General features: G+C 58.1%; 4 protein-coding genes across 13 annotated transcripts in view; all 4 read left to right on the top strand.

Annotated features, from left to right (window-relative positions):
• Positions 1 to 23,478, top strand: part of ICAM3 (intercellular adhesion molecule 3) — a 54,005-nt gene that overhangs the window by 5,625 nt on the left and 24,902 nt on the right. The gene's annotated exons all lie outside the window — the stretch shown is intronic.
• On the top strand, positions 157 to 14,096 carry RAVER1 (ribonucleoprotein, PTB binding 1). Of its 4 annotated transcripts, none has more exons than XM_082454918.1 (14): positions 157 to 441; positions 2,006 to 2,072; positions 3,678 to 4,147; positions 7,891 to 8,082; positions 8,202 to 8,331; positions 8,663 to 8,757; positions 9,654 to 9,741; positions 10,088 to 10,299; positions 10,394 to 10,487; positions 10,563 to 10,687; positions 11,472 to 11,546; positions 11,994 to 12,134; positions 12,522 to 12,605; positions 12,693 to 14,096. In XM_082454918.1, exons 1-14 carry the CDS (start codon positions 172 to 174, stop codon positions 12,837 to 12,839), a joined length of 2,190 nt encoding a protein of 729 aa, XP_082311044.1. In that variant the 5' UTR covers positions 157 to 171; the 3' UTR covers positions 12,840 to 14,096. The 4 variants fall into 4 exon arrangements, with proteins under 4 accessions (XP_082311044.1, XP_082311043.1, XP_082311042.1 ...); XM_082454917.1 differs by having other exon boundaries at positions 11,976 to 12,134; XM_082454916.1 differs by having other exon boundaries at positions 10,394 to 10,687.
• On the top strand, positions 14,218 to 18,426 carry FDX2 (ferredoxin 2). 7 transcript variants are annotated; one of them, XM_082454950.1, is made up of 6 exons: positions 14,218 to 14,479; positions 14,567 to 14,621; positions 14,769 to 14,936; positions 15,200 to 15,330; positions 17,713 to 17,800; positions 17,999 to 18,426. In XM_082454950.1, exons 1-6 carry the CDS (start codon positions 14,323 to 14,325, stop codon positions 18,153 to 18,155), a joined length of 756 nt encoding a protein of 251 aa, XP_082311076.1. In that variant the 5' UTR covers positions 14,218 to 14,322; the 3' UTR covers positions 18,156 to 18,426. The 7 variants fall into 7 exon arrangements, with proteins under 7 accessions (XP_082311076.1, XP_082311079.1, XP_082311077.1 ...); XM_082454953.1 differs by lacking the exon at positions 15,200 to 15,330 and having other exon boundaries at positions 14,295 to 14,479; positions 14,769 to 14,872; XM_082454952.1 differs by lacking the exon at positions 15,200 to 15,330 and having other exon boundaries at positions 14,302 to 14,479; positions 14,830 to 14,936.
• ZGLP1 (zinc finger GATA like protein 1) lies at positions 18,504 to 22,685 on the top strand. The gene is made up of 5 exons (XM_082454975.1): positions 18,504 to 19,051; positions 19,300 to 19,674; positions 20,475 to 20,560; positions 20,920 to 21,013; positions 21,187 to 22,685. The coding sequence occupies exons 1-5, from the start codon at positions 18,915 to 18,917 to the stop codon at positions 21,314 to 21,316; spliced, it is 822 nt and encodes a 273-aa protein (XP_082311101.1). The 5' UTR covers positions 18,504 to 18,914; the 3' UTR covers positions 21,317 to 22,685.

Below are 23,478 nucleotides of genomic sequence, written 5' to 3'. Positions count from 1 at the left end.
CCGCGCGTCCTTTGAGTGACACCTTGATAGCGGAAAAGGGCGGAGCCTGTAGCGCCCAGACGCGGCTTGAACTCTGAGAGGCGGGCGGGGCCTTACCCAATGGACTGAGGGGTCGGGAAGGAGGCGGGGCTTCTCTCGGCGAATCGGCGGACGCGCCCTCGTTGCCGCTCTATGCCGCTCCGCCTCGGCTCGCTGGTCCCAGAAGGCGCCGGGTTTCCCAAGATGGCGGCCGACGTGTCCGTTACTCACCGGCCCCCGCTGAGCCCGGAGGCTGGGGCCGAGGTTGAAGCTGACGATGTCGCGGAGCGCCGGGCGCCTGAAGAAGAACTGCCGCCGCTAGATCCAGAGGAGATCCGGAAACGCCTGGAACACACCGAGCGCCAGTTCCGTAACCGCCGCAAGATACTGATCCGGGGCCTCCCGGGGGACGTGACCAACCAGGTGTGGGGGGGGGGGTGGCCGTGTGGGAGCGTGGCGGGAAATACCACCGTGCGCGTGCGCGGGGGGAACCGGGCGACACCAACGCTCTGGCGGAGGGCGTAGGCTGAGTCCAAGCGCGGGATCCACGCGGGGTCGGGAGAGACCAAGAGCGGGATGTGGGGGGTCGGAGATGGAGGGTGAAACCAACTTGATTGAGGGGACGTTGCTAGGGGCGACCACAGGCTTGGACGAAACCAAGTGATTGAAGGGGGCGGGGAATGGAAGGGGGCGGGCAGCTTTGGCCACGTTGGGGGATTGTGAATGGGCAGCCAGATCGGGACTGTGGAAACTGGGACGCCAGTTGCTTCCTGCTCTACCATGGAGTGGTGGGACCTCATATCCATAAGTTTCATGGTTGACTAGACTATGCCTTTTCCTAGCAAGCGTTTATTAACTCCTTTTAGAGGTAGATCCGGAAGTCGTAGCAGCTTCTGGGGTCTTTTTTCCCCAAAAGCCTCGGGATTAATTTGGAAAAATGGAGTCTCCTCCTGTCGCCATGCCACAGACCTGCAGAAAAGAGGGGGGGGTTGTTCCATGTAGCCCCCCCCCTTGGCTGATCTGGCCAAGGGTGCTCTTCTGTTGGGGCCAAATGGAGCAGGACTTCCCAGTGCTCTTTGAACCCAGGAAGATTGCATCTGGTCTGCCCTGCCCATCGGCGATGGAATGGGTTCTTTGTCCCTGCTATGGAGAATCTCTGGTCTCTGGCCCATCAACACACCTGCCATTGGCTCTCTCTGCCCATGGGTGGTCACATGGCTGGTGGGGCCCTGGGAGTGTTGGGAGGGGTGTGACTTGGGGACAGACCTGGGGCAGGCACCCCTAAGCATAGTCTGGTTTGTTTCTAGAGTCAGCCATCCTCCTAGTGCCCACCATCTCTCAGCTGGGAACACGCTGCCTCTCCTGCAGGGTGCACAGTGTGTCTGGCACAAGCAGGCCCCAGAGCCTCGCCTCCATAGCTGGCTTGCAAGAAGGCAGCCCTGCCAGTAGGAGGAAATGGGGAGGCACGTGAAGCCACACAATGTGGGCTTATTAAGTACACAGGGTCCCCAGTCAGGTACCCATGGGTGGCATTCCCACTGCTGCGCTGACCAACTGCATGACCTGTGACAATTTTCTTCACCTTTTTGAGCCTCAGTTTCCACATGTACAAAATGGATTTGTTAATACTTGATTTGCAAGGTTGTTGGAAAGGGTCAGTCTTGCAAGCCGAGGTTCAGATGGGTTAAACAACTTCCCTGTGGGTGTATGTAGAGCTGGGACTTGAACTCAGACACACCTGACTCTCTAATAAGAGTGTGTTGTGTTGGTTAAAAGCATGGGATCTGCAGCTAAGCTCTGAATCCCAGCTCTGCCAGGTATGGCCTCAATGGCCTTGGGCAAGTAGCTGCTCTGAGACTCAGTTTCCTCCTTTGTAAAATGGGGATGGTAATTGACCTGCCCTCATAGCTGGTCCACGTGAAGGTGGCACTGGGTTGCTCCCTTCAGCCTTCGGTGATTCCCTGTCCTTTGGCTTCTGTCTTCACAGGAGGTGCACGACCTGCTCGGCGACTATGAGCTCAAGTATTGCTTTGTGGACAAATACAAAGGGACAGGTCTGTGGGACTGTGGGGTGGGCTAGGGGCAGGGGATGACAGCCCCTGAAGCTGGGAGAATCTTGGCCCAGTGTCTCATGAACTTCAGGCCCAACATGCAGCAGCGATGGAGGGGATATGGACCAGAAGGAAGCCAAGAGAATGGAGGGGCACTAGTTGTTCTGGAGGACTTGAAGGAGAAGACCAGACAGGCGTGGGTGACTGGCCGGCTGGGGGGATGGCTTGGGAATGGGTACCCAGTGCCCAGGTATCTGCTGGGTAGCCTGGAAGAGGAACATCAAGGATGCCCCACGATGGGCACTCAAGATGAGGGATAGATTGGGGCAACAGTCTGTCTTGCGCTGGACCTAGGGTACATCTCTGCCGAAATGGCAGCCTCCCTCTGGCCTCTCTGCCTCCACGATTTTACTCCCCTGCTTGCCTTCCCCCAGACCGCCAGCTCTGATCTGACTGCAAATCTGATCATACCTGGTCCTAACCCTGATCATTCTTCTCTCTCCTCAAAACCTGTCTGAGGCTCCTTCTGATACTACCTTGCAAGGATGTGCCTCAGCCTCACTGTCTCCTCAGGTGCCTAAGGTTCCAGGCTGTTCCCTCTGCCACTGTTCTTAGCTGTCTCCTCTTCCGTCCAGCTGGCATCAGGCAGCTCCTCACAGTGCCCTGAGCGCACCCCCCCACCCCATCATAGCACCGACCACCCTAGGCTGTCGCTGCCAGCCCACTCACCTGCCTCCTGCATGTGGTGGTCAGTTCTATGAGAACAGGGACAGGTCTTGTCAGCCTTGGCCCCCTACATGGGAGGCTCTCGGTGGGTGTCTGTGCCCACAAGGCATTGTGCCAGGTGTTAAACCAGCCAGGGCCTTTGCCTGTGAACTATAACATGGGTGAGAAGGCACTGAGGGCTGGTGACCCCTCGAGACCTAGCTGGTGGGCTGGAAGTAGTGCTTAAGGTCTTGGGCCCTGGAGGCCAATGGACCTGGGTTCTAGTCCTGGTCCTCACTCTATGGCCATAGGCAAGTGATTTACCCTCCTCAGCTTCGGTTTTCTCAGCAAATTGGACATGACCCATTGGAGTTGATCGTGAAGCCAAACGTATTAAAACACCTGAAAAACTGTGGGTGCCTGGGAGCCGGCCTGCCTGGGTTCAAGTCCAGGCACTTGGGCAGGACACTGCTCTGGGCCCATTTCATTGCTGGAAAAATAGTGTTTGTGAGCAGTAAGTTATTCCCGTTTGACAGACGAGGAAATAGACCTCAAAGCCACTCAGGGGCTAGAGTTGAAACCCAGGCTCCAGTGACCACATGCTTAACCACTACCCTGTGTGTCACCCGAGTTACACATGTAGTTCTTAGGATGGGGCCAGGCTCCCAGTAGGTGAGCGTCACCGCGGGTTGCAAGGAGCAAGCCTTGAAGAGCCCGGAGGCGCTGGCTATCGTGGCTCAAGGCTGGCGACTGTTCCATTCAGTTGGTGCCTGTGATGTGATGTCCTGGCTGTTTGGTGTTCTGAGGTCACATGTGGTTTGGAGGGAGGTCGGTGCGGGCGACCACGGGGTGGAGGGGCAGGCCCTCGGGGGCCCCACTGACCCACACTCCCTCCCGCCGCAGCTTTCGTGACCCTGCTGAACGGGGAGCAGGCCGAGGCCGCCATCAGCGCCTTCCACCAGAGCCGCCTGCGGGAGCGCGAGCTGTCGGTGCAGCTGCAGCCCACAGACGCCCTGCTGTGCGTGGCCAACCTGCCCCCCAGCCTCACGCAGCAGCAGTTCGAGGAGCTGGTGCGGCCCTTTGGCAGCCTGGAGCGCTGCTTCCTGGTCTACAGCGAGTGCACCGGCCACTCCAAGGGCTATGGCTTCGCCGAGTACATGAAGAAGGACTCGGCCGCCCGCGCCAAGTCGGACCTGCTGGGCAAGCCGCTGGGCCCGCGCACCCTCTACGTGCACTGGACAGACGCCGGGCAGCTGACGCCCTCCCTGCTCCACTCCCGCTGCCTCTGTGTCGACCGCCTGCCGCCCGGCTTCAGTGATGTGGATGCCCTGCGCCGGGCGCTCTCGGCCGTCCACGCACCCACCTTCTGCCAGGTGAGCCCTGTGCCCAGTGCGGGGATCTCGGGGAGCAGATGCGAAGCCCAGAGCACCTCAGAGGGGCCTTTGAGTCACCTGCTCTCTCCAGTCTCCTGGGTCCCTTTTCAGTAAGGCAGCAGCGATGCCACTTTGAATGGGCTTCTTGTTAGAAACGCCACGTGATGCAGTGGGTGACAGCCCACCTAGGAGCCAGTTGGCTGGGCTTCAGATCCCCGCACACCCTCTGGCGACTTGCTTAACCTCCCCACTGTAAAATGCAGGCAAGGCTACCTTTGTTAAAAAAAAAAAAAAATGGCTGTGAGGCCTGCTCACCCTGTGTTCACATCCACTTCTGCGCTCACGCCTCCTGGGTCCCAGGCCCCGGGCCCAGTATCAAAGAGGCTACTCTGGAGGAGCCCACAGTCCATTTAAGCCTCGAGGTCAGGAAGTTGGACGTGGCCAGATCCCAGCCCTGCTCTGTGGCAAGTCACTCACTCTCTGAGTCTTTGTTTCCCTCCTCTGTAAGAAGGGGTTCAATACTCATGCGTTGGTTTAGCAAAACAATCCCTGGTTCATTCCAGTCTCACTTTTTGGGCCCTTCTGTGAGGGTGTCTAGCCCCATGACAGGCGCGGTGGGGCGAGAATAGGCCAGACCCAGCTCTTGGAGAGCTCCCAGGTGGTCGTGCCCACAGACCCCCAGGGTGGACATTCCTTCAGCACTCACTGGGCTTACCTGCAATCCCTCCATCCTGTAACAGCCTGGAGAGGCAGGTGTCATCCGCGTCTTCAGGTGGGGACACAGGCATGGAGAGGTCAGTTGACATGCCCCAGGACATACAGCCGGGATGTGGCAGAGCCAGCATTGGAACCCCAGGCCACCCTGGAGGAGGCTGGTACTGGGCTCACACCCCAGCTCTGTGGCCTTGGGTGTTGGTGCTGGGGAATTGGCGTTGGTAGGAGCCCCTCTCTTTGCTCACTGCTGCCTCTGCCGCGCACCTACTGTGTGCCAGGCCCTGGACGGGACTCAGGACACAGATGACATATGCATATAGCTTAGCAGCTACCTCCTCTCGTGTGGAGATTGTAAGGGCTGTGGCCAACTACAGGTTCTCTCTCTGGGCCTTGCTTTCCCCGTCTCAAAATGGGTCTGGCCCCGCTCTGTGACTAGGTTATTGCGAACGGCTGCTCACGCATTCCTCCACATATGCATTCACCAGATGTCTGCTGAGCACCTGCTGAGGCCCCGGCCTCGAGGTGACTGCCTCCGAGGGGCCCAGTCATGCTGGGCATGCTGGTTGAACGGAGGTTGGGCTTGGGAGTCAGGCAGGTTGAGGTGTGAGCCTCGGTGCCCCTGTTTAGGAGCCTTGTGGCCTTGGTTGCTCTTTGACCCCTTTCTCTATTTGTCTGATGAGACGAGCGTGACTGTGAGAAGAAGCACATCCAGGCCTTGGTGCCGGGCCTGGCCAGAGGCGAAGGTGAAGTGCTCGCTAGAGGTGGGCTGAAGGCCCGAGCCTGCCCTGCCTGGGCACTCAGAGTGGGCACTGGGCCTACGCCCACAGCCTCCCCCGCCCCTGCTGAGCACACTGTTGAACCCCCACCGCCACTCTGCCAGGTGGGTCTAGTGGCTGGGCCCATCTTACAGAGGAGGAAACTGAGGGCCGTGGATGGGCAGGTGCAGTGGCCTCCACAGGCTGGCCAGCCAGTAAGCGGTGGGCTGGGAGCCAAGATCAGGCAGCTGACCCTGGGGCCCCCGCTCTCAACTGGGCGCCCCTGCCTCCCATGACGGGAGTTTGCTGCCCATGTGGGGGGTGTTTTATTTTTGACATAATCAGGAGAAGATCGTGAAGGAAAGCCCACAGCAACCCAGTCCGGTTCACTTTGCCAGTTATCCACAGGCCAATTGGCGTATCTTTTTTTATATGTATATATAATTTGTATTTAACGTATTTACTGCCTTTACTGCCACGCGGTATGTGGGATCCTAGTTCCCTGACCAGGGATCGAATCCGTGCCCCCTGGAGTGGAAGCACGGAGCCGCAGCTGCTGGACCACCAGGGAAGTCCCTACGTATCTTAATTGCTTCATTTTATTGCAAAGTTGCTTAAAAATGTTTGAATGCTATGGATGTGTATAAAGCAGGTGTCCCAAGACCCTGGGGTGTTGTAAAAAGCCTTTTCAACTTGATTCATTTTTATGAATGGGCAGTCCAGGCCCATTTCGAAATTTAGCATGTCCACAAGGGCCCTGCGGTGAAGACTCCCTCCTGGCTCCGCAGGGTCTTTTCCTGCAGCCCCTTCTCGAAGCAGTTTGTGTGTGTCCTTCCAGTGAGATTTTATTATGCATTTCAAATGGATACGTATATATGTTCCTGCATTCCCCTTTTCTTGACTCATATATTGCCATGCCTGCACTGGTTTGACTTTATCTTGGGCGTCTTCCCATGTTCAGAAATGAGATCTTTCTCATTTCTCCTGTAGCTGCACCGTATTCCATTTTATGGACTCTGTGCTGTGCCCTACTGGCGGGCAGTGCGTTGCTCCAAACCACACTGCAGTCATCCGTGCGACATTCTGGACCCAAGAGGAACAGCACTGGTTCTCAGGATAGCCATTGCCACGCCAAGGTGCCCAGTCCTGTTGAGGGCTTCTGCCTGGCCTTGTCTGATCCCAGCTCCAGCTCTGTGGCCTGGGCAAGGGACTGCCCCTCTCTGAGCCTCAGTTACTTCACCTGCAAATTGGGTGTGCTGAAACAGCGCCTGTGGCACCTGGCCCGTGGGCGCGCAGGGCCCAGCTGAGTGCTCTCACAGTATCTGCTCTCCCTGGGACAGCCCCGGCCCACAATTCCAGCACCTACAACACCCTGAAAACCAAGAGTTTTGTTCCGAGTTGGGCAGGCTCACTGGGCAGCAAAGCCTGAGTTGAACTGACGTGGGGTCGTCTGTGGCCTTTGTCTTTGCATCTTGCTGCCGAGCTATTCACGAGCTCGATTTCCAGGGCGCCTCAGAACCCACTGGGGGTGACTGATACCTAATACAGGGTGTGTGCGGCACCCTCCTTTCTCGTCTCCCAAACAGCCTCAATCCTGGAACATATCTGGCCCCAGGGTCTGGAGAGGGGGCTGTGGGCCGGAAGTATCAAATGACTGCGTCAAGGGGGGTGAAGGGGCCTCTCTGGCCTGCTTGTGACCACATCCCTGTTCCCTCCACTCACTGGCTGTGTGACTCCACCCTCCAGCCCAGCTCCACCAGCCTCAAACCCGTGCTTGGTGGCCATCTGCCTCACCACCAGGCTGTGTGCCCTTCCCAGCGCCACCTGCATCCTCGGCCTGAGGTTTGTGGCAGGGCTGCACTTCCGAGCCACCTGCTTCTCCCGCTGGCTCCTCCTCTTTGAGCCCACCAGCATGTGCTCGGGAATCCCAGGCAAAGACCCAAAGTGGCGCTGGCGCAAGGCCTGGGGGAGTTGACCCGTGTGGAGTGGGTCCTGGCTCTGCCCTCCCACCAACAGTGTGACCTTGGGCGTGCTGACCTCTCTGAGCCTCAGTTGCCCCCTCCGAAAAATGGGCAGGATGTAGCATCCTGGGGCCATTCAGAAGATTCGACGAGCTAACGCTGAAACCAGGCACGGGACAGTGCAGGGCCCCGAGTCCATTCTCTCTGGGGTGTCACTGTCATCAGGATCCTCATCTGGTCACCGTGGTCACTTCATGTGATGGTGGTCACTGCCACCCAGGTGCTTATGACTGCCTCTCCCCCCACCCCCCAGCTGGCGTACGGCCAGGACGGGCAGCTGAAGGGCTTCGCCGTGCTGGAATACGAGACGGCAGAGATGGCGGAAGAGGCACAGCAGCGGGCAGATGGCCTGGCCCTGGGGGGCAGCCACCTGCGCGTCTCCTTTTGCGCCCCTGGGCCCCCTGGCCGCAGCATGCTGGCTGCGCTCATTGCTGCCCAGGCCACGGTGAGCGCGTGCCAGAGGGAGGGTGCCCCAGAGGGTGGAGATGGGGGAGCCAGGGGACCAGGCGGGCACCCTCTGTGGCCAGGCAGGGCCCTGAGCTGCGCCTCTCTTCCTCTCTGCAGGCCCTCAATCGGGGCAAAGGGCTCCTGCCCGAGCCCAACATCCTGCAGCTGCTCAACAACCTGGGGCCCTCCGCTTCCCTCCAGCTGCTGCTCAACCCCCTGCTGCACGGTGGCGCGGGTGGCAAGCAGGGTAAGGCAAGCAGGGGCCAAGCGCTCTTAGCGCCGGGCGCCTCCCGCAACCGTTCCCACCTGAGCTGCGGGTGACATGAGCCCGTGAGCAGGGGCTGGGGTGGAGTGATGCTCCCCCGATGGAGCTGGTGCCCTGAGCCCCTCGCAGGGGGTGGTGGCGGGAGGGACCGTGCCCTCCTGGCGGGACTCATCTCCCAGGCCCTTTTCTGTGGTTGTCAGTTGCCCTCTGGCAGCTTCAGTTTCCTGCTCTCCACAGGCCTGGGGCTGTGTTTAATTGGGGGGGGGGGGGTTCCACCCGGGGCCCGCCTCCCATTTTCTGGGTCTCCCCCTAGGCCTCCTGGGCGCACCCCCGGCCATGCCACTGCTCAACGGGCCCGCCCTGTCCACAGCGCTGCTGCAGCTCGCCCTGCAGACCCAGAGTCAGAAGGTAACGGCAGGCCGTGGGGCCACGGGCTCCCTCCTCACTCACATCCCGCAGCCCCTCGTCATTCCATTTCCAACACCGCTTGTACCCACCAACGGGTGGTTCACCATCAGTGGGGTTGTGGACCATCAGACTGTGTCCCTGGGGCCCATTATGGGGCCCGGCCTGTCGCAGGTGCTCAGGACTCAGGAAGTGACTCAGTCAAAGCTGAGGCCGCACAGGGGAGTAGAGGGGCCTCTCATCCCCACCCCCTCAAACACACACACACACACACACACACACACACACACACACACACACACACACACACACACACACACACACACACACACACACACACACACACACACACACACACACACACACACACACACACACACCACCACCACCACCACCACCACCACCACCCCCCCCCCCGCCACCCCCCCCCTCCCCCCCCGTCTGGTTTGATTCACTGGGGCCAAGTCAGTGGTGCAGATGTGTCTTGACGGTAACTGACAGAAGGTAAGGTTGTGGGCTTGGGCCCTGTGTGGCTAAGAGTGACTGAATCCACATGTGGCTGTCACACGCCGTGTGCCTGAAGTCGACGTGGTGTTGTACGTGTTAAGACACTGTGCTTCCGTGATAATCAGCAAGGGGGCTGGGTGTGAGATGGTGGGTGACAGGCTCTGACCCGCTGCGCATGGTCCATGTTCCCTGGGTCTCCCCAGCGCCTCGGGTAGGCCCTGGCATGCAGGAGGCCTCGGTCACCATCGGCTGGGTGGGTGACGGCCGGGCTATCGCAGACATTGGGAGACACCCTGTGTGTCTGCCTGTGATTGGCTGTGGGCTGGAGTCTCAGTGTGCTGGGCGTTGTGACCCACTGCCCTCGTCTCCAGCTGACTGTGCTCTGTCCCTAGAAACCCGGGATCCTGGGAGACTCTCCCCTAGGCACCCTCCAGCCCGGGGCCCAGCCGGCCAACCCCCTCCTCGGGGAGCTGTCTGCAGGTAATGCAGACCCCGCTCCTCCCCATCCCTGTGGGTCCCATCCCACTTCCCCTTCCTGGGCCCCTTTCCTCACTGGGCGTGGTAAATTCCCAGCTGTGCAGCTTTGGGCAAGTGACCTAACCCCTCTGGGTCTCAGTGTCCTCGCCTGTCAGTTGAGTGCGTGGGCGCACACCTCCCTGGGGAGCCATGAACATCTGGGAGTCGATGCACTTTGAGGGCCCTGCTCAGTGTCCAGCACACAGTTACCCCCCGGCTGCTGGCCCTGGTCCAAGCGGAAGCTGTAGGGCCCTGGGAGGAGGGGGCCTGTGTGGTCGGGCTGCTGACACCCTCCTCCTTCTCTCTGTAGGAGGGGGCCTGCCCCCGGAGCTGCCGCCCCGGCGAGGGAAGCCACCGCCCCTGCTGCCGCCACTGCTTGGCCCCTCTGGGGGTGACCGGGAACCCATGGGCCTGGGTCCCCCAGCACCCCAGCTCACTCCGCCCCCTGCTCCTGTGGGGCTTCGAGGCACTGGTCTCAGAGGCCTGCAGAAGGACAGTGGGCCTTTGCCAACGCCCACTGGGGTAAGGCCCCACCTGCACCCAGCACCATTCCAGCCCCCTGCCTTGCGAGGGCCCCCCGCCAGGGGCCCTCGTGAACCCGGCCCTCCCGCCACAGGTCTCGCTGCTGGGGGAGCCTCCCAAGGACTTCCGGATCCCCCTGAATCCCTACCTGAACCTACACAGCCTGCTCCCGGCCAGCAATCTGGCGGGTAAGGAGGCCCGGGGCTGGGGAGGCGCTGGGAGAAGCCGCCGCCCAGCTGAGGGCCCCCTGCCTAACCCCCCAGCCCCTGGAGGTGGTGGCAGCAGCAAAGCTTTCCAGCTCAAGTCCCGCCTGCTCAGCCCCCTCACCAGCGCCCGCCTGCCCCCCGATCCAGGGCTGCCTGACAGCTATGGCTTCGACTACCCCTCAGTAAGTACCTGGCTGCCCTGGGGGCAGCCCTCCCAAAGGCCGGCTGCTGTGGCCCTTTGTCCCTTGGGAGCAAGTCACTCTCCAAACTGACATTTCTCTAGTACTGATTGTGCCAGGCCAAGCGTTAGGGAGACAGCGGGGAACATGCTGGACGCAGTCCCTGCCCTTAAGTCTCTTGTCTGTTTGTCTCTGCGCATCATCAAACCCTGCTTCGCTTCCTGTCAGTCAGTTTTTCTCTCCCGAGAGGCCTGCAGCCACACTTCTGCTTCTCCTTAGAGACAGGGCTCAGCCTCCTCTCTGTCTCTCTGTCCTTCTCCCCCTCCTCCCCTCTGCAATTCATGTCTCTGTCCCTGGAGAGCTGCTCCTTCTATGATTCCGACTTCCTCTAGGCCAGACGTTGCAGGCTGGCCACCTGTGTTGTGTTTGGCCCACAGTGGGTTTTTAAAAAAATAACCGAAATAAATGCCAGTGCCAGCATAAAAAAACCACAGGAGTTCACACAACCTGGATGCCCTGCTTGCCTTGAAAACTCCAAACCCCTGGCCCCATTGGGGCCACACACTCTCACAGCCCTCTGGGGTCCAGGTACAGTCACCCCCCTGGGACTGGTTACCTATTCTGTCTCATTGCCCCACCCTGCTGGCTGAGTTTGCCCCCATACACTAGAGTTTGCCCTCTCCTGGAGGGGGCTGACTTCCCCAGTGACAGCTGTACCGTGGAATTGAATCAAGGGTGAGGTTGGTTACAGACCCCAACCCAACGTGCTTCTCCCACTTTCATTCAGGATGTGGGACCTCGGCGGCTCTTCTCCCACCCACGGGAGCCAACCCTTGGGCCTCACGGACCCAGCCGACACAAAGTAAGAGCTGCCCTTTCCACCCTACCTCCTGGGTGTATCAGTTAGCTTTTGCTGCATAACAAGCAATTCCACCACTTTGTGACTTAGAACAGCAAATATTTTATTATTTCTCACCATTCTGTGGGGTGGTGGGTGGGCAGTTCTTTGCAGTCACCTGGCGGGTCAGCTGGGGCTCAGCAGTCCATAGTGGCTTCCTTCATATAACTGGCAGTCAGTAGGCTGGTGAAGAGCCTCGGCTGCAGTGATTTATCTGCTCCACATGGAGCTCATCCTCCAGCAGGCCCCCCGTGCTCATGCATGTGGTTCCCTGGAGGAGGAAGGGAGGGCAGGCCCCTCTGCTGGCATTGTCACACCACTGTCGTATTGGCCAAAGCCCAGAGTTGTTTGGGGACAAAAGGGGGTGATACTGCAATGAACTGTCTTACTCAGCCAGCCCCCTCTCTGCAGATGTCCCCCCCACCCAGTGGCTTTGGTGAGCGGGGTGGCGGAGGTGGCGGTGGGCCCGTCTCCCACTTCTGTTTGGGCTCACCCACTTCCTACTTCACCAGCGGCCTGCAGGCTGGCCTCAAGCAGAGCCACCTTAACAAGGTGAGGAGCCTCCCTGACTGAGCACAGGTCCCCAGGGACAGCCAGGATGCATGGGGCCCTGTGACCTTCAGCGCCAAGGCCAGGGTGGTGGCAGGGGTCAGTTTTGCTCAGGGCCGAGCTGAAACAAGCCATTCTCCCTGAGCCTATGTGTCTTGCACCCAGTATTGCCCAGGCTTCTTGGCCTCTCACTTCCTCCCCCAGCAGCCCAGGGTGTGGGTGGTATAGCCTCAATCCACAGATGAAGAAACTGAGGCCCAGAGAGATGAAGTAATCTGACCCCAGTCTCATAGCTAGTAAGTGGCAGCAGCAAGATTTGAACCTGAAACCCTTGCCTCTGCTCTGGGGGCTGCTTGCTTTCCCATCCCACATCTCTCCCATTTCTCCCAGGCGGTCGGCTCCTCCCCACTGGGCTCTGGAGAAGGGCTCCTGGGCCTCGGCCCTGGGCCCAATGGCCACAGCCACTTGCTGAAGGTACGGGCAAGGGGTGGGGACACTCGGCTGGGGAGTGGTGGCCCCTGGGTGACCCCTGACCCACCACCCCTTCCCCTCTGTCTTCAGACCCCACTGGGTGGCCAGAAACGCAGCTTTGCCCACCTGCTGCCCTCGCCCGAGCCTAGCCCAGAAGGCAGCTACGTGGGCCAGCACTCCCAGGGCCTTGGAGGCCACTACGCAGATTCCTACCTGAAGCGCAAGAGGATTTTCTAAGGGGCCAGTGCTGGAGATGCTCAAGGGCCTGCACCAAATCGCTTTTGGGTTTTCTGGTGTTTTGTCTTGTGTTATTTTTCTTTTTCCTTTTTCTTTTTTTTTTCCTTTCGGTAATAGAAAAATTTCTGAAAGACTTTGCTGACCAACCAGCAGGAGCCCAAGGAATGTAGGGGCGTCTGGGAGCCACTCTGCACCTCTGGCCTGCTCCCAGTGTGGAACCCTGCAGCCTTAAGAGGGAGAGGCCATGGCCTGCTCTCCCTCCCCACCCCTGTGTCCGCCTGTGTTCGTCTCTCTGGGAGTCCTCTCCTGCCTCGTCGCTCCTGTATCTTGGCCTTTCGAGTGCCTTGGAGGTTTCCCTGACCTCCCGTGAGGATCAGAGACTGTCCCCCTTTTTTAACTTTGACAGTTGACTTTGGTTTCCTTTTCTAATTTTTATTATTTTTTAAACAATCCAGGATGACCCCCAGCTCTGATTCCTTCAAGGCCCAGCGTGTCTGGGCCTCCATTCCACACTTTTCGGTTTGAAATGGCTCAGCCCTTTTTTCTTTTTCCCCCAACTGCTGCAGGCATGGCTGTCTCCTGCCCCTGCCTGCCCTCTCTGACCTGTACTCCACCTCCAGGTCCCTTGCCCCCTACCACAGTCCCCTCGCCTTCTGATGCCTTAAAAGCCAGGCTCCAGGCCCCAGGCCCCGCTGGCCAGAGCCTCTCAGATGCTGAGCTCCGGAAGCTTGACTCAGGACCAAATGGCTCTGGCCTGGGGATTGGGCCCCTCTACCCGCGGTCCCCCATCGTGGGGACAGTAGAAGGCCAAAGCCTTGGTCTTGGCAAACCAGTCCCACCAGCCCTCCTGCTCAGGCTTAGGTGCAGGGATGGGCTTTCTCTGCCAGCTTAAATTAGTCCCCCTGCTGTCCGTCTGTCAGGCATTGTACATCTCACTGAGCCTCTGCTGTCTCCTCCATGTTGAAGATGAGCTCCGCCTCTTCATCCCCAGGCCAGATCACCCGGAGCTGGCCTCCCTTTGGCCCAGTGCTAGAAAATTCAACAACATGCCAATAAGCTCTGCCCCTGCCCACCAGCAGGACATGTCAGCCTGAGGTGACCCTGGGCCCTGGTCCTGGCCGGCTGGGCCACCAGCTTCCCTCCCCTGACTCTGGGGGTCCACATCCACTCCGGGGGCGGGGGGGGGTGTCCTCTCCCCAGTCTTCTCACACAGACCTTTGCTGAATTAAAGTTTGTAAGTAAATGGTTTTAAAGAAAGCAGACCTGTCTGGTTCTTGGGATAACAGTGGGCCTGGTGGGAGGTCTGGGAAAGCCCTGCAGGTCTTGGTGCAGCCGCGCCTGCCTGGCTCCTCACTCTGGCAGCCTCCTCCTGGACTCACCTCTGTCGCACGCCCCCACGCAAAAACGTCGGCGCGTATATTCGGGCGATTACGGGCCCTTTTCTCGCGTGTGCGCCGCGATGCATGCTTAGTCTCCGGGTCACATGATCCCTGTCATGGCCGCTTCCGTGGCCTGGGGAGGCGTGAATGCTGGGTTCCTGCTGCGGGCTGCCAGGGGTGCCTGGTGGTGCCGATCCGGGGGCTTTTGGGGGTCCGGGGAGGCGGCGGCTCCTGCGATAGCCAAGAAGTTCCGGGCGACAGGTACCTGGGGCGCTTCGGGCGGGCAGCGTTGACCCATTGGACGCCGGCCGGGCGCGGCATGGCTGCTCACCCAACCGTGTTTTCTAGGCTCGCGCCCGGCGGGGGAGGAAGAAGCCGGCTGTCCCGAGCGGCCTGGGGACGTGTGAGTGTGGGAGCCAGGTCCCCCATTACTAATTTCACGAGGTTTCTCCGGTCCCCACCTTGCCCTACAGCCTCATCCCTGGGTCCCCTTTCTGTATCACCCTATTCCCCTGTCCATCAAGCCCCAAACGCGACTCCCTAATCCTAGATTCCACCTGGTTCCTGTGCCCATCATCCAGTTCGTCATCTGCACCCCGATCTGTCCCCAGGGTGAACGTGGTGTTCGTAGACCGGTCAGGCCAACGGATTCCGGTGAGCGGCAGAGTCGGGGACAATGTTCTCTACCTGGCCCAGCGCCATGGGGTGGATCTGGAAGGTGGGAGCCGGGCACAGGGAACTGGGGAGGCCCTTATTCATTCGTTAAAAAAACCCACAAGTCAGATATGATTCTCCACTACTTAATCCTGCATGGCTTCCCACCAAACATGGGTAAACTTCAGACCCCTCACTACAGTCTCATTCCCTGCCTCTTAACCTTCATTCATTCAGCAGTTATTTACTGAGCATTTGCTAGAGGTTACTAAAACTCCTGCCCTCCAGGAGCTTGTATTCTCTTCCTTTTTCCTCCCTCTCTTCTAGCCACACTGGCTTTCTTGCTCTTCTTCAAACAGCCCAGTTCATGCCTGCCTCAGGGCCTTCGCATTTGCTGTTCCATCAGAAGTGTTTTCCCACCAGATCTTCTGGCTCCTTCTCATCCTTCAGGTCCCGATGTAAATGTCATCTTCCTGACAATCTTTTCCCCCTCGGTCCAACTAAAGTCCCCATGCCCCGATAACTGTCATCTCAGTGTGTTTCATTCTCTGCGTAGCACTTCTCATTGTTTTGTTTCCTTCTTTGTCATCTCTCCCCAGAATCAGATCAGAAACCCTGTTTGCCTTGTTCACACTTATCTGTTGCCTGTCATGGTATTTAGATGTAACAGGTATTAAATCAGTATTTGTTAAAGGAAATATAATAATAGCAGACATTACTTTAAGCCTGTTAACACATGTTAACTGATTGAATCTATTCCATGAAAACTTTATGCAGTAGGGGAGAATATTATCCTGTCTTATAGGTGAGGAAACTGAGCCCCAGGTTGAGCAGACCTGGTCCAAGGTCAAGTAAGTGGCAAAACTAGATTCCAGCAAACCCAGCCTATTTTAGCCACTAATCTGTGCTGCTCTTCTATGAATATTGAACACTTACTGTGTGCCAGGTAGCAATGTAAAAAACAGATAAGGCCCCTGTCATTTGACACCAATTTCAACCTAATAGGGACAATAATCCCATGCATAAACATGTGATTATATCATGAGCAACTGGGAAGAGCAGTCTTTTAAAAAGTGTACAGGGTTATCTGTTGGGTGTATGTAATAGGGAGCTGATTTAATCATTAGACGGGGAGAGTTGTAGGAATGTGTGTGTGGGGGCGTGGGGGTCATAGCAAACCTACCTCAAGTTCTGTTCTGGAATCCAGTGATTGGCAGTTCATGACAGAGATTAGAACATGAACTTTCAAGGCAAGTGGCCTGTGTTCAGATTTTGCTGTTGCCAACTGTGTGACTCTGAGCAAGGTCCTTAGCATCTCTCGGCCTCCTCATCTATAAAATGGGATAATTTAGTTCCTATCTCACCAGGTTGCTGTGAGGATTAAACAGATCTCACGTGTAGTGTGTCGTACCTGGCATATAGTTGGCGTGCAGTGAGTAGTTGGGACGATTATATTAGATAATCTCTGTCTCATGGGGTAAGGACGCCAACGAGTTGGGAAAGAGGGCTGAGGAAGAGATGCCTGGGAACTACTGGCAGTTTCGAGGCCCAGACAGTTTCTTCCCCAGAGACTGGAAGGGTGGGCAAATTAGTCACCATAGCCCACAGGGATGGTCTGCTGGTTCAGGAGGCTGCCTTGCAGCACCACCCTTATTGTCCAACATGTCTGGAAGAGAAAAGAGAATTATGTCCTGTTCACTTATAACAAGTATCTCTCGAGCATCTACAACCTGCCAGGCTCAGTGCTGAGTACAGAGAGAAGAGGGCAGGTTGACAGAGCACAGGTAAACCCAGAAATGATGATGGTAACTTCAGACTGTGATAAACACTGTCCAGAAATTACTAAAGAGATAACAAGGGTCAGAGGAAGGACAAGAAATGGGGCACTTGGAGGACAGTTAAGTCCCCAAAGACAACAAGGACGTAGCCATGGAAAGAGTGGAGAGAAGAGCATTCCAGATCAAGAGTATGGCAGATGCTGAGGTCCTGTGGTGGGGATGAGCTTGGCATGGAGGAGTTGAGTGAGGGGAGCCAGTGTGGCTGAAGTGGGTGAGTGCAGGGGTGGGAGCATCTCAAGGACTGAGTGGAGGAGTTTGGATTTTATTCTAGTTATAAAAACCCTTTGGAAGGCTTTAGGCCAGGAGGAACATTATTCCGGAGCACAGTTCCCAGTGATCAATCAGAAGGTTGGGAATGTGTCCAGGGGCAAGCAGGAAATCCCAGACTCTCCATCCTCCAACCCTTATTCCCTAACCCCTTCCCCTGCTGCAGCATTAGATGCTGAGTGAGCCAGTCCCTCCGTCAGCAGCAGCAGGGAAGCCCAGCACAGTGGCAGGGTCACAGCAAGGGCCCACAGGCTACAGGAAACCTGCCTGGCCTGTCCCCTCACAGCTACACTGAAGTCAGGTCCACGCTCATTACCGGTTCCAGGTATCCAGCCTGGTCCTCAGCCTGCTGGGGAGTTTGGGGGAAACCCCGGACGTCCTTTTGCAAAAACTATGGGCAGGTTGGGAACAGCCAGCTAAGTCAATGACAGGGTGGAGGGTGCCCACAGTGGGCGTGCAGGCCCGGGAGGGAGAAATGAGGGTCGAGTGGTGAAACGAAGGGATTCTTGGGAATTCCCTGGTGGTCCAGCGGTTAAGACTTGGCTCTCACTGCCGTGGACCTGGGTTTGATCCCTGGTCGGGGAAATAAGATCCCCAAGCCATGTGGTGTGGCTAAAAATAAAAAAATAAAAAAAAAATAATAAAGAAACAAAGGGATTCTCCTTTATGTCCTTCACTGCATGGCACCTGCCTGACCACTCCCCTTACCAATGCTCCCTCACTTGCTGCCCCCAGGGGCCTGTGAAGCCTCCCTGGCGTGCTCCACCTGCCACGTGTATGTGAGCGAGGACCACCTGGACCTTCTGCCTCCTCCTGACGAGAGGTGAGCAGGGTGGCCCCTCCCAGCTCTGAGCTGCAGGGCTTGGTTGCTGAGCCTTTGCGTTCTGGGGGTCCAGAGTTCCACCTCTGCAGCAGCAGAGGGCAGCCCCAGCTTTTCTCCCTGCTCCGGCTGCTGGCAGGAGAGCTTCCTTTCTGGCCACTCCCCCGGACCCATTAATAATCGCTGCCCCCTTTGCCCCAGGGAGGACGACATGCTGGACATGGCCCCCCTCCTCCAAGAGAACTCCCGGCTGGGCTGCCAGATTGTGCTGACACCTGAGCTGGAAGGGGCTGAATTCACCCTGCCCAAGATCACCAGGAACTTCTACGTGGACGGCCACGTCCCCAAGCCCCACTGACACAGGCAGCTGGATGGTCCCAGACACTCACGGCCCCAGGGCCAGGACTGGAGGAATAGCCAAGTTGCCAGCCCCGCCCAGAGCACGGGACAGGCCCGGGAGAGATGGCGGAAGGAACCGGAAGGCCAGAACCCCTGCTTCAGAGAGATCCCACGTCCAGGCTCTGGTGGGGACAGGGCCCCTGTTGGGGCAGCCTCCCCCAAACCCCTGAGAATGGGGGTGTGGATAGGGGTGGACTCTAATCGGAGAGATAATAAAACCGTCTCACAGACTTCCAGCATCTTGAGTGTCCTTGCGGGGGGTGCGGGGGTGAGTACAGGCCCTGGGGTCTACAACTGCAACTTCCAGGCCTCCAGCTTTCCCCTCCCACGGTGGTGATGGGCCAGCGGGAAACTGAGAAAGAGGCCTCATAGTGAGGGTCCGCGAGCCTGAGGATCAGCGTGGCAAGGCCCCGCCCCTCAGCCGCGGAGGGATTTGGAGGGGTCCAGGCTGCTCTTGGCCGCAAGGGGTGATCAGGTCACCTGAGCAGGGTCGGAAGGGACAGAGGGACGGAGGCTAGCCTGAGGGTGGAGGCTTCGAAGCCGGTCCCCAATATCGCCGGCCAGAGGCGCCGATCCCACTGGCCCCGCCCCCCTCAGGTGGAGCTCCTTGCACCCAGGGCCAGAAGCGCCCCCGCCCCAAGCAGGTGGGGCTCATCGAGTGGGCCCGGCGTGGGCGGGGCCGGGCGAGATTTGGGAAGTGGGTAAGGGCTGGGGCACAATGGAGGCCGAGCCAGCCCCGGACTTGTCGATGCTTCGAGAGCTGCTGACGCCGCCCTGTCTGGACCCCGAACCGCCCCCGGAACTCCCCACCCAGCAGGCACCAAGGACTCCAGGATGCCTCAGACCCAGTGGCAGGTGCGTTAAGGAGCGGCCCTTCCCCCAACCTGGCCCAGTGGTCAAGGGATCATGACCTCTGGTTCCTGGGGTTACTCAAGGGTCAAAATGTTAGTTACTGGTACTTACAAGGAAGAGGTCCCGGTCCCCAGGGATACTTGGAGTCATATGGGGGTCAGAGGCTATACAGTTCTCCTTGCCCCTTGTGCCTGAGACTCATGTAGGTGCCGCCCAGGGAATGGGGTGACCACACTGTCCCTTGTCCCCAGGTCCTTCTGGCCTGCACACCAGGACTTGGTCACCGACTTGCACTTCCTCCAAGAGCCAGCAGAGGGGCTGGCCCAGTCCCCCACCTGGGACACCCAGGCCCTAGGGCCCTGCTGGGAGCCGAAGGCCCTGGAGACTCTGGGAGCCCTACCTCTGGCCGAGGATGCCAAGAACATGCTGACCCCAGTCAGCCAGCAGAGCCCCAGCCTGGGGCCCCGAGTGGCTCCCCCGGCCTCTTCAGCCCAGCCACAGAGGAAACCCCGGAAGCAGTCGAACCCCCAGCGGGGCGCCGAGAAAGTGGACCCCCAGTTCGAGGGGGTGACCCTGAAGTTTCAGATAAAGCCAGATTCCAGCCTACAGATCATACCCACCTACAGGTAGGGGCTGGCCTGGGCAAGGGCACCCTTTATGCAAGTAATAGTGGTAACAGTGCAGAGGCCCGGGGGCAGGTGCTCCCAGGAATGCCCTCATGGACTCCCACCTCAGCCCTGCCTTACAAATGGCCCCATCTCTGAGCGAGACCTCAGGCTGGTGTCGGTTCCTGTAACTGCTGCTATGAGCCAGTCACATCCAGGTCTGAGCCCGGGTCTCCTCCTAAGAGGCCTGACCATACCCGGGGCTGCTGCTTCTGTTAGTTTTTCCAGCAATGATAATAGCTACCGTTTGTCAGACATGACAACAGTAATAGAGGTAACAGGTAGCACTTGGTGTGTATGGGCTCTCTGAACCCCGTGAGGCCCACTTTACAGATGCAGAAACTGAGGCGCAGAGGATGAGATCTCTTGTCCTTGGTCACACGGCCAGGATGTGGGAGAGCTGAGCTTTCAACCTGGCAGGCTGGGGAATTCCCTGGCGGTCCAGTGGTTAAGATGTGGACTTTCACTGCCGTGGGCCTGGGTTCGATCCACGGTCGGGGAACTAAATTCCCACAAGCCGCTCTTCGCAGCCAAAAAAAAAAAAAAAAAGCAAAACAAAACAAAAACAAACCTCGCAGGCTGGCCCCAGGCTTACTGTCTTTTCAAATGATTATGTCTGTGATATTAATGAGGTGCAAGGCCAGGCCTTTCAGACATCAGATGCCTCCTTGGGGGTTGCCTGATTGTAAATCTTCAACTGGGGGCTATCTGGGACAGCATACAGACAGAGCCTCGGTGCTAACGCCTTGTCTACTCCCCAGCCTGGCCTGCAGCAGCCGCTCTCAGGGTCCCCCGCCAGGCCCTGCCAGAGGCCCAGAGGCCAACGCAGGAGGCAGCGAGTCCCTGGGTGAGTCCTGGAGACTTGAGAGCTATAAATACTTGGTGGGGGGGGGGGAACAGTTTCATTTCTTCCTTGTCTTTCTCCCCATCCCGCTTCCCTATTTAGACCCATCCAGGAGGAGTCTCAGCGTCCCCCTCCACTCAGGCTGAGTCACCCACACCCCCGGCTTCTTCCTCTGCTGAGCTTTGCCATCTGTCTCCCTTCTTGGCTTTCCCTCTGTCTTAGATCTGGCAACACCGGGGCTGGCCCGGAGCTGGGTGGGGCCTTCACAGAGACCACCTCCCTCAAAATGCCCACCCCACACAGGCCTCCTGAGCTCGGACTCTTGGCCTCTGACCCTTGCCCTTTGGCCTCTTCCCTTTCAGGGCGCCGACGCTGTGCTTCCTGTAGGACCCAGAGGACCCCACTCTGGAGGGATGCCGAAGATGGGACCCCCCTCTGCAATGCCTGTGGTATCAGGTCCTCAAAGTGGAGGAGGGATTTGGGGTGGGGTCCTCGCATCAGTCCATGCTTAGCCGGTGTGGGGTTTTGGGAAGAGAAAACACCCACCTCTTGGGGAACGTGGCTCACTCGTGGTGATTTCTGGGCCCCTGCTGCCTGCTGAATGTTGGTTTCTTGCACCCCCGTCCCAGGTACAAGAAATATGGCACCCGGTGCTCCAGCTGCTGGCTGGTGCCCAGGAAAAGTGTCCAGCCCAAGAGACTGTGTGGCAGATGTGGGGTGTCGCTGGCTCCCCCTCCAGTCCCAACTCAGGAAGGGTAAGCCCTTCCTCACCCAGCCGAGCCTGTCCTGCCTCAGTTGCTCCAGGGGAAGAATGGGCTGAAGGCCTCCTAGGGGAAAAAGCTTGGGTCTTGAGGGGTCCAGCCTGCCTCCTCTCTGCCCCCTCCCCATTCAGAGACCCCAGGTGGAAGACCCAGGCCTCAGGCCCCAGAGCTCCTGGCTCAGGGGGTCACTGGCCCCCTCCTTGGCCCCTGCTTCAGTCAGGCTTGGCTGAGCACCTCACCCCCTCAGGAAATGCTCATGGCAGTGAAACTCATATTGTTAATATCAGTGGCAATAAAGAACAGAACTACTCAGAGAAGGGGTGCTGTGACTTCAGGATCCCACCTTGCACGCCCTCACCCGCCTCTCCCCCGGCCCAGGAATGTGGGGGAGGGGTTTTCTCAGTGGGGTTCTGAGGGACACACACAGTCACGGAGACAGGCACCACCTGGGAATTAGCCACATTCATTACAGCACCCCATACAGGGCGACAGCCACCGCATGCAGAGACAGACAACACGTTCAGAAAGATGCACACAGTGGGACTTCCCTGGGGGTCCAGTGGTTAAGACTCCGTGCTTCCACTGCAGGGGGCACAGGTTCAATCCCTGGTCAGGGAACTAAGATCCCACATGCCTCGCGGCATGGCCAAAGACGCATCAGCAGACCCATATGTGCTGACACTCACGAGACACACAGACCACACACAAGACAGAAAGACATTGACAGACGCACATCCACCGATAGACACACGTGTTGATGTACACACAGGACACATACACATGCACGATACAGACACACATGAAAGACACATAGGTGGCACACGTTGGCCCACGGTGATACACACACAAGTGGGCCCTTTATCTGGCAGCTCCACCCTTGCCTACAGAATGTCCCCGTCCTGCATCCTTCCACACACCAGTCCCTACTGTGTCCCCCCTCCTCCCTTTCAAGATCTCTCTAACCCCACCAAAGTGTGTCCCCAACCTGAAGCCAAAAGCCACATGGGAGACGCTGAGCTCTACCCCTGTTGCCAGGACACACAGGCCACCACTACTCACTGGGAGGGAGGGAGGGAGGAGGGGGGCATCAAGGATGGGTGAAATGCAGAGTGGGCAGGGGTGGTCGCTGCTGTGAGGGGTGAGTGAGGCCTGCAAGTCCACTGGCCCTGGGAAGGGGAGCCCCTCTGAGACCCCCTTTGACTCTCCTGAGTGAGCCTGTGGGGAAGGCTTGGGTCCAGATTCCTCAGCCTCGGATCCCTGACTCATTCAGTACCCCCCTTGCTTGGCTCACAACACCCTCCCCCAGGTCTCCTGTAGCTGCTGCCTTCGCATCACTGGAGTGAGGGTGGGCTCTGCCCCAACACCACATCTTCAGAGACCCCTTCCTTGACCACCCAGCCTAAAATGGACAGCCCCCCTCCCACCCCACGTCAGGCTCTAGTTCAGCTCTTTGCTTATCTCTCTCTTAGAACCTACCAGAAGTTTCACCTCTCTACTGGTCCAGGGTTATTTCATTCACATTCATCTCCCCTACTGGACCATGACTTCAGAGGTCCAAGGTCACCACCTCTCTGTTCTTGACCGTGATACACCCCCCCACCACCACCACCAGTGCCCAGCATGGAGAAGCTCTTCGGGGACAGACACAGCACACGAGGGTCTCAGACTGTGTGTCTACAAACCCCTGGCTGTTTTTATCGACGTAGTCAACATTTATTGAGCAACTACTGTGTACCAGGTTCCAATGAGGCACTCAGTTGTGAATAGAACAAAGATCCCTAGCAAAGCCAATATTCGAGAGTGACAGTAAACAGGTATTCAATAAGTATCTAATAGAATGTCAAGTAGTGATCATGCTACAGAGAAAATAAAGTATGTAAGGAGGTGAGGAGTTGGGCTGCTACCGTGTTCTCAGGGAAAGCCTCTCTGAGAAGGTGTGACCTTTGTGTAGAGACCTGACAATAAGGAACTAGCTGGGAATTCCCTGGCGGTCCAGGGGTTAGGAATCCGTGCTTCCACTGCAAGGGGCACGGGTTCGATCCCTGGTCAGGGAACTAAGATCCCACATGCTGGCAGTGCGGCCAGAAAAAAAAAAGGAACTAGCTATGGGACTATTTGAGGTGAGGACACCTGGGGCAGAGGTAATGGCAAGAGCAAAGG

This window comes from Balaenoptera physalus, assembly GCF_965194825.1.
Source record: "Balaenoptera physalus genome assembly, chromosome: 3".
Classification (NCBI taxonomy): Eukaryota; Metazoa; Chordata; class Mammalia; order Artiodactyla; family Balaenopteridae; genus Balaenoptera; species Balaenoptera physalus.
This window is presented reverse-complemented; position numbering and strand designations above follow the sequence as displayed.